Raw genomic sequence first — 19,988 nt, forward strand, 5'->3', positions numbered from 1 at the left:
GAATGGGAACTATGTAGAGAGAATGATTAGCAGGTGCTGGTGACTGCAGGTAAGAGAATAGGAATGTCTTCAACCAGGAGACCTCTGTCTGCAAGTACTTTTCACTTTCAGATGTAATTTTGCAAATATGGCCAAACTCAAGAATTCTATTAGCAGTTTAATTTTCCCAATGTATTTGGGAATATTATATCCATTTATAGAGAGAATCTGTTAAATTTTATATAAGATACCAGAAAGAAAAATGAATGTTACAGTTGTAACATCTCTTGTATCACCAATGACTTTACGAAATTAAAATGGGGGCCTCAGTATAAAGGAAGGTGTCATTTAACTAAAGTTAGATTTATCATCTCAAATGGATGAGAGAATAGAGTGGACAAAATGAGATAAGAGAGGAGCTGTAGTAGAGGAAGAGACTAGAAAAGGAGAAATTGTCCTAAGATCCTGGCACATCTGTTCATTCAGGAAACAGTACGTTATGCCCTTTAGCTCAGGTAAGCAATTCACTTAAGCTTAATTTGTTGAAATTGTTTATTTGCCATCCAAGCTCTATGTTGTGGCCTGCTGTCTGGAAAATTTATACCGTTTTACAAAGGAAATAGACTCTGCTGTTAATATGAAATTCATAGAGATGTGACCATTTGCTTCAGCCTGCATAGATTTTAGCCAGTGGCTGTGAATTACCTTAATTACTTGTCAATAGGATGAGAGCAAAATGTGGGGTTGGTAACCCAATAACCCTTTTGTGCTTGTTCATCTCCTCTTTTTCACAAAGAAGCAAAGGTTTTCTTGGAAAATGAAATAAAATAATCCTTTATTAGGTGTTGCATAACAGGTGCTATGATGCTACTTAATTTTTAGGTTTTTTAATTATTTACATTTCACTATCTGAAATGTGGCTTTTTAGTATATTATATCTACTATGAATGTATAATTGCTTATCCCCAAACATTGTAACACTTGACAATATTTATTAATAATATACATAAGTAGAGAATTAGTAATCCACATCTTCTGTTAAAAAAAAAGTCTTTCAATGAAATAAGATGGCTGTGATTTATATAACCAGTACCTAGTACAGAATTTGTTTCCGAATGCAAATTGATTTCCACTTCTGATGGGTCTGTTGTGAAGGATAAAATAGCAAATAAACATTACAATTTGAAATTCAGTAGGCCTTTCAGAAGGTAAAGAAAGCACATTGCTTAGTTCAGTGATTCCATAAATTCTTTCTCAAAAAAATCATTTTGTGAGTGATAGATTCATTTACATTCTAAGTTATTTATTCTTTTGGAGAATCTAGATTTAAGGAGTCAGATCCTTTTTTCCTTAATTCTGCCTGTTATTCCCAATTTCATATAAATATAGCGTTCCAACAATCTAAGTACGTCAAGGCACTGTGCCTTAAATGCAGTACCACAAACATAGTTGGGTCAGAAAGTTAGATTTCCGTCCACTGTTGCTCAGCTAAGGCACAAAGAGAAGGCAGAGAAACGTGCTTTTTTGTCAGTATAACCATCCTTGTGAGGTTGGAGAGTATGGGGAGGAACATTGCTTTAGCACATTTTCAGAATTTTAGACAAGAATCAAGTCACTCTCTGACACTGCTGAGAGCCTTCCAAAGAAGTAGCTTGGACTTGAATCTGTACGGAGCACTTTAAGGAGTTGCTGTATCTTGTCATTCTGAAGTCTCTGATGCTGCTGACAGCTAGAAGTCGTTCAGGGCTGAAGCCCACTAGTCCATTATTGGCAACAAAGTTCTTGGTCTCTTTAGCATTAAGATGAGTGGAAAAAGAACCACCAACCCAGCCCCTTCTGAAAAACCATTTTATTTTTCTCTTATTGAGCATAACGTAATTGTGACTTAACCCGTAGCTGCATCAGAGACAATATGGAATTGTTGAATAATTTTTTTTTTTCTCCCCCGAATGGTAGTTTTTCTAGGACTAGGACTAGATTTAGGATAAACAGTCTGATGGGATTCCAGGATGCTGCATAGTGTTAGGATTAATCTGTTACTTAAGTGATGGGCTCACATGGTAAGTCTGGACAAATATACGGGAATATTTATCATTTTTTGTGCTTACACACTTTCATTATTAAGGTATCATTTAAAATGGAAAAAAAAAAAAAAAGAATCATGTCAGTCTGTGAAACACTGTATGTAAGCACCTGAACAGGTTGGGGAAGCTCATGCTTTCACAATTGAAAGCAGGCACCTCAGCTTGTAAGTATTTTGCAAGATTGTAAATGTCTGTCTCATTGTAGTTCAAATGGCAGTGTATAGCCAAGTTATATTTGATACAGCATGAGCTACCTTATCATTTAAGAGAATAATGATTTAAACAGTAAATCATTGATTATTAGTGTACAAGGTCAGCCAGAATTAGTGTGGAACAGGCAATTTAAGTAACATCAGTTGTTTCACCAATAACTACCAAATTAAAATGGGGACTTAAGTATACAGGAAGGTATCATTTAGCTGAGGTTTGACTTATTAGTTCTAACAGATAATGGAATAAGATGGGCAAAATAAGTAAAAGAGAGAGGTGATGTAGTAGAGGAATTTACTGGAATTATTAACTGCTGATCAAGTTTTACAAGTCTTTAAGGTCTGTGGAAGAAGGGAAGAAAATACTTATAAAAGATGCATTTAAAGGAAATGTCCATTAAGCTCCATACATCTCTGTAACCAGCAGTAACTGGGTATGCACTAGAATGGGTTAGTAGATATGTTGCTTGTTAAACAAAAATGAACTGTGTTAGCCTCATTTGGAAGGAAAGTTTTCTGTTTCTTTCTTTTATAAACAATTTCCAAATTATTTTAGTCTGTCCCTCCCAGAGCATCTTCTTTTTAGTTTCAAAAGCAACACGTTTATTAGGGAAAATTTGGAAAATAGAAAATAAGTTTGTTAACAATTACTGCATATAGATTGTGACCATTTAGGTGTTCATTATATTACTCTTTAATTTTTTGTATATTTGAAAATTTTTATAATTGTATAGTGGGAAAGGGGCCAATAAAAGCACTTTTAGAGAAGAAAAATTACTCTTCATTCCACCACTTCTTTTTTTCTTTGACATATTTAAAATAAAAATTAAAATATTTTGTCATTACTCCAATTTAGTCTCCAGAAATATCTACCATATACAGTTTCATGTATATCTTTCCAGACTTAATTTGTGTATGTAGTTATTTAAATGATATAGAGTAGGTAGGGGTGTGTGTGTGTGTGTGTATGTATGTCGTATATGTATACACACACAATTTGCTGTTATGACATTTAACTATATAAAAATTGACCTTTTTTCAAGTGAGTGTATTAATACGTCTTAGCTTCTTTTTAACAGCCCACTGGCAATGATGGTAGTCAGTTCTGTAGATATAAAAATGTATTAACTCCTTCCCTATTAATGGAGGCTAAGTTATTTCTCATGTTTTGCTATTACAGATACTACTGTATTGAGCCCATGTATTTTGACACCATCATTGCTGTTTCTGCATGGCAGACACCTGGAAATATAATAGCAGGGTCCTAGGGTAGGCACATTTACCATTTTGATAGAGAGACCCAATTACAGACTTTTCGAAATATTGTAAAAATCCTTTACTGAAGGTTTGACTGCCTCTGGCCCATGGCCTCTAGAATTGGACAAAATGATGAAGATAAATATAATATTATTAAAAGATGGTGATATATAAAAAAAAACCAAACAAATCAGTAATATGTGTTCATTTTTCTTCTTTTTCCCAGCAAAGAAAATTTAGAGGTTGAGGATCTTAGAGAAATTCACTTTCTTTTCAGTACAAAGAAAGTTGTAAGGGAAGAGCTACTGATAGCACTGGTGGTGCAACAATCATTGACCTTTCCCTGTGCCTGCACATTCAGTGTTAAAGTGTCTGCTGTCCCTGTTCATACCTCCTCCCTGGCCCAAAAATACCTGCAAACAAAACCAAAACTATAGTGTTTATTCTTGCACCTTTTAGGAAAAGAGATTTAAAACTTGATGATCAGATATTACAACATAAAGACCTCGTTTTCATTCCGTGGATGACCTTAGTATGTTTTGCCCTAAAGCATACATGGATGGTAGGTGATTGATGGGCTGTGAAAAACAAAAACAAACTCGTAAAAAGTTAACGAGTCAGAAATACGGTATCAGCAGCAGAAATGTCTGCATAGCAACTAAATAAGCTTTAAAAAGCTCTTGAACTATCTCTTCTGATCTATTAATACTGTTAATTGGATCAATGCTAACAAGATCCATTTTTATGTATACTTTCTTCATACATTCATATTTTGTTTTATACCATAAGGAATTTAGGCATATGACCTAGGTTAAGAATACCTGATGTGTTCTTTCTGTTTTATTTTCTGAAAGCGATGATTCATTAAATCTAAGTGCCAGATTTCTGATATAAAGAAACAGCTTGTTCAAATTCTGTATTTTGAGAAAGTCTACATTAGAATTGAAATTTACAAAAAAATTGTTTAAATGTTTTGAGGCAGGATCTTTCTCTGTTGCCCAGGCTTGAGTGCAGTGGCACAATCATAGCTCACTATAGCCTCAACATTCCCTGCTCAAGTAATCCTCCAACCTCAACCTCTCAAGTAACGGGACCACAGGCATGTGCCACCATGCCCGGTTCATTTAAAAAAATTTTTTTTGCAGAAACGGGGTCTTCCTCGGTTGCCCAGGCTGGACAGAAACTCCTGCAATCAAGTAAAAATTTTGAATTTTAATTATGCCATTCAGTACTTACCTAGAAGAGCACTTTTGGTGACTCTCATTTAATAATGATCCCCAGTCACAAATTAAGTCTAATTGTCGTTATCGTTATATCAGGAAGCTTACAAATCAATGTTCTCTTTATCTTTAATTTATCATTAGTTTGTGATACAAATAATAAACATAGCAGAGTATTTGTATTTCATTCAGGGAATTCTAAATAGTGCATAAATTATGTTAAAAATATGACAAATATTTAATGAACTAATTTTCTTTCTGACTGATAGCTCATAGAAGTCTACTTTTGTTAAGACTGTGGTAATTGATTTGATGAAAAAATTAGCTTCTCTTTGGTCCATAAGCACAAACTATTCTCCAGACTTTATCACAGTTTGTCAGTAAGGAAAGTCATGAAGAGACTATTACTGAATCATTACAAACACACGTATATAGTGACCGAAAAGAAACACCTAAACGATATACTACCGTTATTAATGACTTCAAAAACTCTATTTAGCAGAATAGTTATATAGTGCCTATTGGCATTTACTGTAAGGTTTAAAAATATGAAAATAGAGCAAGCGTTTCATAAATATTTTTCTATGGATAATAAAATCATTTGAAGCATTCAGTGGCCTTACTGACTTAGTAAACTAGAGCAGGACATTTGAAAAGCAAAAATACCATAAATTAGGTTCTAAAAAATATTTCTGCCAAATAGCATTCCAGTTTTTAACATTTTAAATTCATATCATCAGTTCATGTTTTCATGGAAACTTAGGATGTTTTGGCAAGAAGTACCTGGAAAATACAGATGTGCTTTTGCATCCTCTTTTCCTCTTCCCCATCATTGAAACAGATGACCGAGGTGAAGTCCCTATATTGACACTTTTTCTCAAACTGAGGATGGTTTATGATCTCTGTCTTGCTGCATAGACAGCTCAAACAGTCTTAAGGACCCAGCTTTATGTACCTGTCACCACTTGTCCAGGGATGTTAAATGATTTGAGAGCCAGCATGGCGTAATGTGAAATGTGCTAAATGAGAGTGGACATGGTATGGGATCAAATTCCTCATGTAGCTACAGTTCTGCTGATAATGATGACCTTGATCGAGTTCTTTAACTCCCCGGGGCTTCATTTTTCTAATTGGTAGAATTATTTGGGGATCAGGTTAGAGAGAGGGGGAGGTAGATGAACCCTTACAAGGGGATGGTATAGGGGTTGAACCATCCTAGAAGCATACTTCTTTATATCCCCAGCACAAAGCAGTATCTAGTCCATTGCCTTGTGGATACAAGCGTGCAATCTGTCACTCCCAACACTCCTTGATTCTAATTCACATACACACAGATGAAAGAAGTTTTTGTTCTTTTAAAACAAAGGCCATAATCTAGTTAACCATATGTGGACTGCAAAAGAGCTTATCTTTTGACATGGACTGAGTTTCAACAAAACTTTGAGTCAACATTGAAAACTGAGGAAATGCGATAGGAAACTCAGGATTTTTAGTGGCCATTGAAAACCTAAACAGTCTGAACCGATTGGCCTTGCATGCTCACTTGGCAGAGCAAGTCCTGGAGCTGAATAGTTTCACCCTTTTCAGAAGCCCCCCACGTGTACACTAGCCCTAAAGATGAGTGACATTGAGACTGAGCGTTAGTTGCCATTTATGTCATGCTTATGGCTATTTTTCACCTAGTAAAGATTTATTGTTCTTTCTGGAGTCCCTGTTCAAAGTAGAGAAGCAAAAGCCAGCCCTGGAAACCTGCTCATTGTGAGGAAATGGGAATTACTGCATTGTGTGTGTGTGTGAAAATGTTGACTGTATAATACTTAGCCACCTTCAGTCATTTATCTTACCAGTCTAGCCCCTTTCATCCATGGAGACTTTGCCCCCCACTTTATTTAGAAGATCGCAAATGCCATTCTAGAAATAGTACAGTAGAAAGATGCCCAAGCTGCATGTTGAGATGTTGTTATTTACTGTCTGGGCTTATGTAGAGAAGCCATCTAACTTTTCTGGATTTGAGTCCTCTTGTATAAAATGAAAGTGCTGGACTAAGTCGTCTCTAAGGTGCCTCTCGGGTTAAAATGCCATGATTTTAAAGTTTACTTCTTATAAGGAAGTGACCATGACATTAGTCTCACAAATATGTACCCTATTAAAGGGAGCCATCCTGTTTTTTCCTCTAACCTAAGGCAGATTTCAGTGACTGCATCTGTCATTTTTCACATTGACACTATATTGTGGAGATCATAGCTTCAAAATGAAAAGTCTTACCAGATTTGATGTGTGCCTTTAAAATGCATTTATGGGCCGGGCACAGTGGCTCACGCCTGTAATCCCAGCACTTTGGAAGGCCAAGGCGGGTGGATCACCTGAGGTCAGGAGTTTGAGACCAGCCTGACCAACATGGTGAAACCCCGTCTCTACTAAAAATATAAATATTAGCCGGGTGTGGTGGTGTGTCCCTGTAATCCCAGCTACTCAGGAGGCTGAAGCAGGAGAACCGCTTGAACCCGGGAAGTAGAGCTTGCAGTGAGCTGAGGTTGCACCACTGCACTCCAGCCTGGGCAACTGGGCAACAGAGTGAGACTCCATCTCAAAAAATAAAAAAAAAAAAAAAAAAGCATTTCTGTTGTACATCTGTAGCTTTGAACTGATTAGATCATGATACTGGCAAGCCCTCCCTATTTGTTAGCTCTCCTTCAAGTTCTTGGATGCTAATAATAGCTGAAGTACTAAAGCTTGCTAATGGGATGTTAGAGGGGATTCAAGAATATCACCAAGAGAAAGTTCATCTCATTCTCTTAAATCCTGATACGATTTCTAAATGGAAAAAAAAAGGAATAAATGGAGTCATAGGCCCCACCTCATGAATCGCACAGGACTAAGAGCCAGTGCTGGGGAACTTTAAAAATATCAATATATAGCTCCCACATCCAGAGACCTGAATTAATTGGTCTGGTGTACAGCCTGCCAAAAAAAAAAAAAAAAAAAAAAAAAAAAAAAATTTAAAGCACATCAAGTAATTTAAATGTGAAAACTCTGATGTAGTAAAGACTTTGGTTTATAGACTGTGAGCAGTGGTCCTGTTGCCAGACAAAACATTGAAAGGATACCACAGTGAGGTCAACTTCATAGTTTTCTTAGTGTCTACCTTTTCATTCAAAATCTAACATATTTGTTTATATCATATAACTTTTTTTCAATATTGGGCAGTGGAGATGTTTCTGCAGAATTGTGTTACAATATTTTGAAGTAGATCCTTGGTCATTGTTTTCTGATATGAGCTAAACAGTTTCAACTTAGAGGAGTTTTACTCTGGAGGATTATTTTTATGCTGACATTCAATCTTTTCTGATATATAACATCATAATAGACTGTGTATACACTTTGGCTAATGAGAGAAAATAGCAAACTTAAATAGTTGAAAAAAATAAACAATTCAACTGTATACTACTTTTCCATTTTGTAAAATGTAAGTACTCTCCACCTCCCCTCAAAGAAGAGGTACAATAACTTTTAGAACCCTTACATTTGCACCATGTCCAATAGACCCTTCTCTGTTCAGAAGTTCTATCTGTATGTGGGAAGAATGAAAGTTTTGAAGAAGAGAATGGCTCTTGAATTTATCTAGTTCTGTACTCTGATTTTAACAGTTAAAGAAATCAAAGACACTTCACAAATGGTGATTTGTCCCTATTAGTAGATGACAAAACCAGAAGTAGAACCCAAGTCCAGTATTCTAAGCCAGGGTTCTTTCTTCCGTACCATTGGATTCACACAAATTCTCCTCCCTTTTCTGTGAAACATCCATCTGCCATTTTTACTTAGAAATTGAGTGCAATATGGTATCCAATGATAAGTTTTATGTAGCGATTCTTTAATGCTATGATATCTTGCATGTAATAGATATACATATATATATATTCTGATGTGGAATATAATGAGTCAATGTAGGTCTGCTTGAATTTTTCTTTAATAAGCTTCCAATATAATATTTCCAGATCATGTGCCAGTGCATGCCTCAAGTAAATATGTTGATCACATCTTTGGTTATTATTATGGTCTTCTACTGCTGTAATACTAATACTTTTCCCATCTCCAACTGGCTTTACTTTTTGCAGCTTTGAGCAGTAATTCAGTCCCCTACGCCTCCCTGATTGGCTCTGTGTCCTCCCTCTCTAGCCAAACCACCACTCAGTCCATATATGATAATAACTCTCTCCCACGATTCGCTCGAAAAGGTCTAAACATCTTTGTCTCTATTATTTTCTCTGTTAAAGTACTGTAATGATGTCCATATCAGTCCATTTCCATTTCCAGATAAGCCTAAAGTCACCTATGCCTTTGCATTTCCATTCTTTTCATTGGGGGTGCCTCATCTGGATAAGATCATGTAATTATCAGATCACTGTCACCCTCTCACTTCCTCCACAGAATGTAAATTATTTCAGTTCTACCATTAATACAGAAAAGTTTCAGAAAGGGTTCCAAAATTTTGTTCCAAAGGCATTATTATATCACCAACAAAGAATTTCTACTTGCAAGCAATTCGGTTTTATTGGCTCTCCACTAAAATTTTAGCTGACTGGAAGCAGACCTTCATAGCCATAAAAACTAAACCACCAGAATTCATAACACTTGCTAAAGTAGTAGTCTTCAAAGAGCAGGGTAGCTTTTACTTAACTAACCAGAACCATTGATAATTTGGCATTTGAGATAAAGGAACTTACTGGGTGACTTTTAACAATGGTATAATTCCTAAAATGCTCTTAAAGCAGTCGTCACATGTCATATTGACTCTATGGCCATCATTCTGTAGCCTCCCTCCAGAGAGCCACAGTGACAGCAGAATGTCAACACATGGCTTCCAGTTTGAGCTCCTCCCTCATTCTTTTTCTACTTCAGTGGCTTTCCTGGGGACATGCTAGTTCAAGTTTTTCTAGCCAGCTGGAATTTGTGTCTGTAAGATAAGAGTCAGCAATGCTCTTTCATGATACTTCTGTAAAATTAATAGGAAAAAAAAAAAAAGACAAATCATATGAAAAGTGAGAAAACATCAGACACAGGAGTCACCAAAATTAATAGTGGATTATTTTTCATGGAATCTATGAAATTAATATATCTTCCACTGGCTGAATGTACTAGAATGTGTCAGCCCCCGCCTCTGCTTTCCTTCTTTCTTCACCCTCTTTCCCTTTTGTCTTTTCATCATTTGCTCACTTTCCTGAATTCATTTCTCATTAGCGGACAAAGATGTTTACACCTAAAGTAGATTGTAGGTTTGCTGGGGGTTGAATAATGGGGACCTGGGGCAAAATATCACAGAGTTGTTAGTGTGGCCATTTATAAATGTCCAGAAGAAGGCTGCAACCCCAACCTCTACAATCTGCTACTAGTGGAAACATTTTTGAAGCTCAGTTTGGTGTCTGATTGTGCCTTCAGTGATTATCGTCAATGAGCCGTGGTGCATGTCATTCTTTGTGTCTATGTTTGCATGTGAATGTCAGTCACCTACAGGTTTGTGAAATATTAGCTATCTTAATGTAGTAGTCACATTGTACTAGCCACAGTGTATAGTGAATCCTGCAAAAACTTGCAGCATTTTGATTAGTCCTTTGAAAAAATATATCAGGCTTTCCATTTCATTTTTTTTAAGAATTTGTTCTATTTTATTTTATTTACACCATCATTTCCTTTGCAGGTTCAGATGATTCCGGTTACCCTGGTAACCTTCATTCTTCAAGTTAGTTTTCCTTGATTATGCATACATCATTTTATGTTTACTATCAAGCTACTACTCTTTCCCTTTTAGGCCTTTCTCAGTGTCTGTTTTCTTAGTTCACTTTACACCATTTAATTCCACACAATTTCCATTTCACACAGTGCAGGAGAAGGAGTTTGAAATGGCATAAAAGTCATTACTCAAAGCAGAAGTTGACATCAAGCCTGACTGTCAGTTTTCTCCGCTAGCTAACCTCATTGATTCATAGCACAATAACGCTTTCTTTTACACTAGGAGTGTTAGTTTGGAGATTTTGCTTGGTGACTTTTCATTTGGCTATAAAATTCATCTTCCCAGAGCATGTCCTGCTTTGAGTAACCAAACTATTTGCCTGCTTCCTCACCTAAAACATCTTTACTACTCACATATTTTCAGGCCATTTCTAACTATAGTATTCTCTATATTTTGGAACGGCTAGCATTGTTTTCATTTGTTTTCAAATGTGTTTCTTCTTTCCTTTTTTCAATAGGTATGGCTAGCCATCCTCCAATACCCATCTTGGAACTTGCAGACCACATTGAAAGATTAAAAGCAAATGACAACTTGAAGTTTTCCCAGGAATATGAGGTAATTCACTGTGTTTATTCTTTATAGTAATTTCAAGAGTTGCTCTTCTCTTTTTTTGACCATATTCTTGAAAATTAACTTCATCAGTGCTTTTCCCTTTAAATATGACTTAAATATGATATAAAAATGTATAATGAATTGCTATCTTAAAAGTGTCTGCACAAGCGATATAGTAATTACAATTTTAAAAAGTGTTAATTTTACATTTGTTCATTATTGCTTGCTGAGATTATGAATTTTCTGTTTTTAACTTTTATTTTTAATTGGCAATAATTGCATATATTTATATATTATGCATTATTACTAATTATAGTCACCATTCTGTGTAATAGATCACTAAAGCTTATTCCTGCTGTCTAACTAAAACTGATCAACATCTCCCCTTTCTCCAGCCATCGGTTAGTAATCACCATTCTGCTATCTACTCCTATGAGTTTGGCTTCTTTAGATTTCACATATAAATGAGATCATGCAGTATTTGTCTTCTGGTTTTTCAGTTCTTAGAATATACTAAATTGGTAAACTTTCCAGCATACCAAATAGGTGCCAAATACACTGATTTGTGATAAGAATCCTCATCTGTAAAAGAAAGGTTACAGAGATTAAGTACATTTCTCAAGACTGTTGGTTTTATAAGCCATGAAAACTCTGTAATTATTGAGTACATATATATTATCTTAGCCTTCAATTAATTAGAGTTAATATTAGCATAGAAATATATTTTCAGAGAATTTCTTGTTTTTGAAGGAATGGTGCACTGAATGCTATCTTAAAATTACGGAATCCTTAAAAAGTCTTTGTGAATTATTGAGGCAGGTAAATTAAAAGCCTGTGTGAATGCACGTGTGTATGGGTGTGTATTTGGATAGTATGGTATATATCAAGCAAAAAGGTATAAAACTGGATATTTCTGGTATTCTCCAGCAACAAGGACCCTTAATGAAGCCAATTAATGAATTGTTGATAACCAGACCATAATTATTTTTCCTAGATCAGTTTTAACATAAGATCAAAATGTACAGCTAAAATCTTATAGTTGTACCAAATAATAAAAGGTTATTGGGTACTTGGATAGCCCAAATTTCACCATCCAGGGGTTTCTATTGATTTACTTAATGGGAGTTGTTAACACTTCCCTGTTACCTCTTGGTATCTGTTGTATCAGCCTTAATTGGGGCAGTTGCACTGGACCTACCAGCTCTAACATTCTACCCTATCGTATTCTGTAGCAAAACCTCTAAGAGGACCCCCAACCTCAAGTGGCTTAGAGGGGTCACAAAAATAAGAAGAAGCTCCATATAAGAGAACATGGAGCAGTGAGGCCTGTGGCAGTCTAAATATCTGCATGACCTTCCCATAATCTTCAAATATTCAAATGTTCATTATTTTAAGTTCCTGTGCTGGAAAACCAAAACATATCTGTAGTCTCATTCACCTCCACCCTCAAGAGCCAGACCGCCTTTTATTCAATTAGCATACTCCAGCATCTTTGTCATATGTTTGATATGACACAAAAATTTTGTTTGTTTCCTCGCCTTTAGGTTAAGTTACATTTTCGTTTATTCTGCTCCAAGCATTCAGGAGAACATTTTCATTGTTGGGAAAATTCACACTGGAACACACGTTATCTTCTTTTCTCAAATGGTCAGCAGCTTATTTCTTTCGTGCTCTTCCTGTTGATCAGAATAGCTCTTTTAAAAGTATGCAGTATCCTTTAAAACACTTTCTAGAGTTTCTGAGTTAGGGCTGAAGGCTCCAGAGTGAGTTTTAGAAGAGAAAATAAGGCAAATCATAAATAGCACCTGAGGCAACATAAAAAACTCTTAGTTATGTCAATGTTTATGAACCAGAAATCTTTCATCACTCCAACCTACTTTTTATTGTTATGTGATTCTTATTATTTTGCCATGTGATATTTTTTCATGGACCTGCTTTAATTATTTATTTTTGATTACGGGTTACATAATGGGTCACAAATTATGGAAATACGATAACTTGACCTGTGAATAAGCCATTAATTCACTCTCCACCAGTATAACGTTAAACCACAGGCAATTATATAGTCATGCATCACTTGATGACAGGGATGCTTTCAGAGAAATGTGTTCGTAGGTGATTTTTGTCATTGTGCAAACTTCATGGAGTATAGCAAACTAGATAGTATAGTCTATTATACACTTAAGCTATGTGGTCTAGCCCACTGCTCCTAGGCTACAATCCTGTACAGCAGGTTGCTATACCCAACGGTAACTGTTTGTGTGTTTAAACAAAGAAAAGGTAAGGTAAAAATACTGTAAAGAAGAGTTTTAGGCTAGGCGCGGTGACTCACACGTGTAGTCCCAGCATTTTGGAGTCCGAGGCAAGTGGATCACCTGAGTTCAGGAGTTCAGGACCAGCCTAGCCAACACGGTGAAACCCCGTCTCTACTAAAAATACAAAATTAGCCAGGCCTGGTGGCAGGTGCCTGTAATCCCAGCCACTTGGGAGGCTGAGACAGGAAAATTGCTTGAACCCGGAGGTGGAGGTTGCAGTGATCCAAGATCACACCATTGCACTCCAGCCTGGGCAACAAGAGTGAAACAAACAACAACAAAAAATTAAATGGTACCCCTATGTAGGACACTTAGCATGAATGGCGCTTGCAAGACTGGTAGTTGCTGTGGCTGTCAGTGAGAGCAGTGAGTGAATGTAGAGGCCTAGGACATTACTCTATACTACTATAGATTTTATAAACACCATACACTTAGGCTACAACAAATTTATTTTAAAACTTGATTTCAATACTAGATTAACCTTAGCTTACTGTAACTACTTTATAAAATTTTTAAACTTTTTGACATCACTTAGCTTAAAACACAAACACATCATACAGCTATACAAAAACATTTTTTCTTTATATCCTTATTTTGTAAGCGTTTTTCTATTTAAATTATTTTAACTTTTTAAAATTTTTGGTTAAAAACTAAGATGCAAAGACATGCATTAATCTAGGCCTACACAGAGTCAGAATCATCAGTATCACTGTCTTCTGCCTTCACGTTTTGTCCACTGGAACATCTTCAGGGTGACAGCATGGAGCTGTCATCTCCTATAATGATAATGCCTTCTTCTGGATACCTCTTGAAGGACCCACCTAGGACTGTTTTAAAGTTCTCTTTTTTTAAATAAATAAAAGGATTGCACTTTAAAATAACAAATGTATACTTTAGTAAACACATAAACTAGTAACATATTCACTTTTTATTAAATATTATATACTGTACATAATTGTATGTGCTTGAGTGGTAGCAGAGTAAGTTGAATTACCCCAACATCTCTACAACCACATGAGTAATGCACCATGCTGGGACGTTACGACAGCTACCACATCCCTAGGTGATGGGAATTTTTTCAGATCTATTATAGTTTTATGGATCAATCTCTTATTTGTGGTTTGTTGTGGACTGAAATGTCATTATGCAGCACATGGCTATAAAAGCATCACTCAAGCAATCTCAGTTGCATCCGTTGAATATAATAACTGGCCTCCTTTAAATATGGAGTTTTCAAGAAATGCTACATGTAAAGATACTTTAATGATCCTCATTTAGCCATTAGATCAGAAGTGCTCTTTGAAAATAGTTATGAACTGCATGCTGGCAATGCTGCTATGCACAGCTTCCCCAGTAGGCTTAACTGTGGACATGATAGCCCACATAGACTCTTCACTGATGTTCATGATGATGATCCGTGATTAAAGCTCCCTGGGCATGAATTGACTCTACTGTGCCTTAACAAGCATGAAGGAGATGTTTAAGTGTTGTATTCAACAGTGATAATAGGAGTAAGACCTCAACATAAAAATTTAAGCTTAGAGCAACACTTTGTGGGGAAAAATCGTTTATTCTACATAAACTTGAATAGATTTTTACTGGCTTTCAGCAAAGAAAATGGAGGAAAGAAAACTCACATTGCTTTCAAACTCCTGATTGTTTTGGCATAATCACTGTGAGTAAATGTTTACTTAGAACTTGTAACATACATGAAGCTAAATTTTTTATTGTGATTCTAAGACTAAAACAGGTTAAAGGCATGAAAGCTGTTTGCACTGATCCCGAGGTCAGAATAGGAGGAAGTAGGTTAAATTGTAGCACAGTATTATTAGATCCTATGGGACACTACCTGTACTATAAAGGCCGTTGAACTCCAATACTGCATTTAGTGAAAGCTAGAGGAATGGACCTGAGAAATTAGTGTAACCCCATCCCTGCAGGTCTTTATAAACACTTTAGATGTCCATTTTCTGACATGAAACTAAAAAGTCCTACTGGAATGTAAGTAATCTCAATTTGAGAATGGTATCTGGAATGCAGGGAATAAAGTCCTCCTTAAAGTTGATGTGGCTGTTAAAGTCCATTTATTAGGCTGGTGAATCTTTAAATCAAAATAATATGTGTAGGTTTTGCCAAACCAAATCTTGGGCTGGCGCCTACAGATCATTTGGTTGCCTATTTAAAATTGAAATTCCAAGGAAGAAGTCAAATCCCTGAATAGACCAATAACAAGTTCTGAAATCGAGGCAGTAATTAATAGCCTACCAATCAAAAAAAGCCCAGGGCCAGATGGATTCACAGCCAAATTCTACCAGAGGTACAAAGAGGAACTGGTACCATTCCTTCTGAAACTGTTACAAACAGCAGAAAAAGAGGGACTCCTCCCTAACTCATTTTATGAGGCCAGCATCATCCTGATACCAAAACCTGGCAGAGACACAAAAAAATTGAAATTCCTGGTCCCAACCCCAGAAATGCTAGTTTAATAGGTCAGCCGTGGTATCCACGAATCTGCATTTTAAAAGAGCTCTTCAGCTGACTTTGATGCAGGTACTTCACAGACTTCACTTTGAGGAATGTCATCAGTTTAGGGTAATGTATTACAGAACATGATCCCCAGTCTTCATTTCACCATTTGCTGAGATAGCATATAGACTAGTATATTTAAGATTTAATCAGACGGCATCATCACAGTCATGTATGTACAAATCTTATTTAGACTAGATAGATTGTAAGAAACTACAGCCCCTGGAAATTCTCAAGGAAAAACAGAAGAGCATTTTTGATGTATTATATTATAGAGCCAAGGCTAACCGTAAAGGTACACACTAAGAATGGTCATCTAGAACTGAAAGGCTGTGGCAATTTCCTGCTATCTTCTCTGGAACTTTCATGTTTGTGCTTTCTCTGGGATGGTTTCATTCTTCCCCTTATACAAGCCAGCGCCTTCTTTTTTTCTCACCCACACACAGAAAACATGGTCTTTAATCATATTTTCATTTACATACAGGCCCCATAAAGAGACTGAGTTGTTCTTGCCAGTCACATTTTAAATGCCAGAGAACAAAGTCTGAACTCTAGCTAATTGACGGTTTGTTGTGGGGACACACGTTGGGACGTAACTGCTAACAGTCCACTTATACAGATCTTGGATGGAGGAGAGGGAAATTTCTGTGTAAGGAGGCTTATGAGCTGGGAGGAGGAACCAATAATTATCCACGACAATACAAAGCATTCTGCTCAGTGCTGAGAAAACATAGAAAACAGAGAAGTTGTAAGAAACTTACGCTTCTGGAGTTCGTAGTTGTGAAAGACAAATATATATAACAAATAAGAATTACACCAAGGAGGTAATCTTAAGTGCTATTGGAATGTTATTGGGATTCAGTAAAGGTCATAATGATCTGGAGAATTGAGAAAGATTTTGAAGAGAAGATAGCACTCTTCATGGAACTAGGAAGAAGAGGATGGAGGTGCATTTTGTCAAGGGAAGGGCACATGAGAAATGCACGTTCTGGTAGTCTCATAGTCAGGGTGGACTACAGACCAGCAGCATTGATGTCACCTGGGAACTTTTTAGAAATGCAGAATTTTAGGTACTACCCCAATGCTACTGATTCAGAATCTCCATTTTAAAAGATATTGATGATGTCTTTGTGTAATAAATTGGCACCCCGGCTGGGTACAGTGGCTCACACCTGTAATCCCGGCACTTTGGGAGGCCACTGCAGGCAGATTGCTTGAGTCCAGGAGTTGGAGACCAGCCTAGGCAACATGGTGAAACTGTCTCTACAAAACTACAAAATAAAATTAGCCAGGCATGATGGCATGTACCTGTAGTCCCAGCTACTCGGGAGGCTGAGGTGGGAGGATCACCTGACCCCCAGGGGGTTGAGGCTGCAGTGAGCTGAGATCATGTCACTGCACTCCAGCCTGGGTAACAGATGGAGACCCTGTCTCAAAAAAAGTAAAAAAAAAATGAATGGGCATCCCAGTGGTCACTATCAAGAAAAGCTTTAAAGTTAGAGAAAATGTGAAACTAGTTCCTGATGTGGTCCTCAAGGTACAGTTTTCTAACAGAAATACTGTCCCAAATCACATACTCTACTTCAGGTACATTCTAGATTTTATACATTTTGTGGTGTGGATTGAGATAATAACCCCTTTTTAAATAGTTACAACAACAACATTTCTTCTGAGTTCCTATCAGCTCACTTGCAAGTCACATTTTGGACCACAGTCCATCCTGTCATGGTAGTTACACAGACATGAACAGTCATCAAACATCTAGTTTCAAGTTAGTCAGCATTAGCTCTCTTAGTAGTATTACCTGAAAGCTATGTATTAACTCGGAGCAATCTTTCTGTTGCTATTGGAGAGGGGCAAGAAACTTTGTGGTTCACAGAAATGCTCCCTGAAGAAGGCCTCTTTGATCTGTTTTCTTCTCATGACAAAGCCCAGTCCCAATGTCTTTGCTGCTGTCTCTGGAGGTGGACTGTCTCCAATCTCAGTGCTCACATGTCTCCCGCCATTCAGCATCCACATGTGCTGAGTTTCTTCCTGTTCTTATGGCAGCACTCTTACATCTCCTGTCTGTGATGATGATAATGAGCCTTTTATATGAAATATTTCGGATATCAGAGCCCTGTCCTTCTGTTTTTGTAACAGTATGTATTACACCTTTGTAGAATAAGTTAAAATTTTCCCATCACTTAGTAAGACAGATAAAGGAAAAACATGTTTCCTTGATGAATAATGAAATACATCGAGACAGTGTTGAGACGTATAGAGACATTTAAAAACATTGCTTAGGTCATATTTTTAAATATTTAAATATTATAAAATATATAAAATATAAATATTTTAATATTTAGAGCTGTCTAAACCTCAGAGATCATGTGCTTTCCCTCTCCCTTAACTCTCCGTAGAGTTAAGGAGCATGAGACTGAGAAAGAAGTGACTTACCCAAGGTCGCACGCCTACTGTGTGTGGTAAAACCAGGTCACAAATTCATCTTGTTTTGTTCTTCACTGCACCTTAACTTACCTGATGTAAACACCTAAATGTTTCAAATGTTTCACTCTTTGTTTCTTACTATGCCCTGATGATAGAGTTCTGAAAGCTTAGTATCTAACTAGATCAAAATATTTATATTTAAAATTTCTGTGAAATTGTCATAGTTACCAATTTCCATTGCATGACTATTCCTGGGAAAACCCAGTGGTTTTCTATGACATGCTAAGGACACATTTCTTTTCTCCATAGATAATTTGTTCACTCCTGATGGTAAACATTGTATTTCTCCACAGAGGGGACAAAATGTATCTGTCATCTAAGCAATGACCACAAAAGAAAACATTTCTATTTTCCCTTGGAAAAGACTCTTGGTATATTTGACCACGTGTGGTCACAGGTGCAAAACCATCATTAGTGAAACCATCATCATTATTAGGTTTTGTAAACCTCTGAGCACTTATAATGCAAAACTACTTGTCATATCTGCTTTCAATTAGTTTATCATTTATGTGTAAGCTCATGAGGGGGACATGTATTCAAGAATCATACAAAAACAAGAAACCAAACACACACACATATGTACCCACACACACAATTTTTTTTTTTTTTTTGGCCAACTTAGAATGCACTGAATTTTTTCTTAAAAGTAGTTCCCCCATTTTCTTGAAGGAAGAAAGTGCTGGATGACAGAGATCTGTTTTCATCTTTTATGGAAAGTGGAAGAGTGGAACAGACTCTTCCATTTCTAAGGGAAAGGCCTCCATTTCTAAGTATTTTTGACATATGAGTCACAAGAGATAAAAGGTTGTTGTTTGAAAAAGTTGAGAACAAATTATGGTGGTTTAGTAATGGAACGAGAAAAATGAGCAATTGCATGAACTAAAAAGCAGTAACAACATTTTTGTACCTGGGATGGATGAAGCTGAGGAAGATGAATGGCTAAATTTACTATTCCAAATCAGAATCTGCTAATACTCTGGGATTGGAGGTGGGTATGGCAGAGTCTTTGCCCACTTCCTTACGAACATAGCAGTTTTTCTGCTTCTCAGATTGGGTCCAAATCTCTCTGCCTGCCACGCAGGACTTTCTACTTGTTGAGCCAACAGTGGAAATAAATATTATGACACAGTCGCTAAGTACACAGGCCCTTGGCTCAGGTTGCCAGTTTGGCCGCTAGCTCAAGCTGTGTGACCTTAAACAAATAACTGAACCTCTCTGTATTTTAATTTATTCATCTCTATATAAGGAAGCAACCATAGTACTTACTTCAAACAATCATTAAAAACAAATTAAACACGTATGTGCTTTTCAGGTTTCCTGACACCAGTACTCAGTAGTCTTAGTAGCTGTTACTTATTTTATCTCATCTAGGTACCATCAATTTTAAGATACCCCATCATTGCATATACCACTAAGGAATAAAAGATCACCAGTACAATTGCAAGATGCTATCAATTTTAAGATGCACATCAATTTCAGAGATGTTAGAATGTGGAAAATAAATGTATACCTTAGAATCAATTAAACCCTACCTTTTCCTATCCCAGGCCAAACCCTTAGGGATTTGC

General features: G+C 36.6%; 1 protein-coding gene across 1 annotated transcript in view; it reads left to right on the plus strand.

Annotated features, from left to right (window-relative positions):
• Positions 1-19,988, plus strand: part of PTPRD (protein tyrosine phosphatase receptor type D) — a 366,160-nt gene that overhangs the window by 292,377 nt on the left and 53,795 nt on the right. Inside the window, exon 24 of the mRNA XM_031934008.1 lies at positions 10,995-11,092. Coding sequence (XP_031789868.1) covers positions 10,995-11,092 — 98 coding nt within the window. The remainder of the gene's footprint in view (positions 1-10,994; positions 11,093-19,988) is intronic.

Source organism: Piliocolobus tephrosceles, chromosome 14 (genome assembly GCF_002776525.5).
Source record: "Piliocolobus tephrosceles isolate RC106 chromosome 14, ASM277652v3, whole genome shotgun sequence".
Lineage (NCBI taxonomy): Eukaryota > Metazoa > Chordata > Mammalia > Primates > Cercopithecidae > Piliocolobus > Piliocolobus tephrosceles.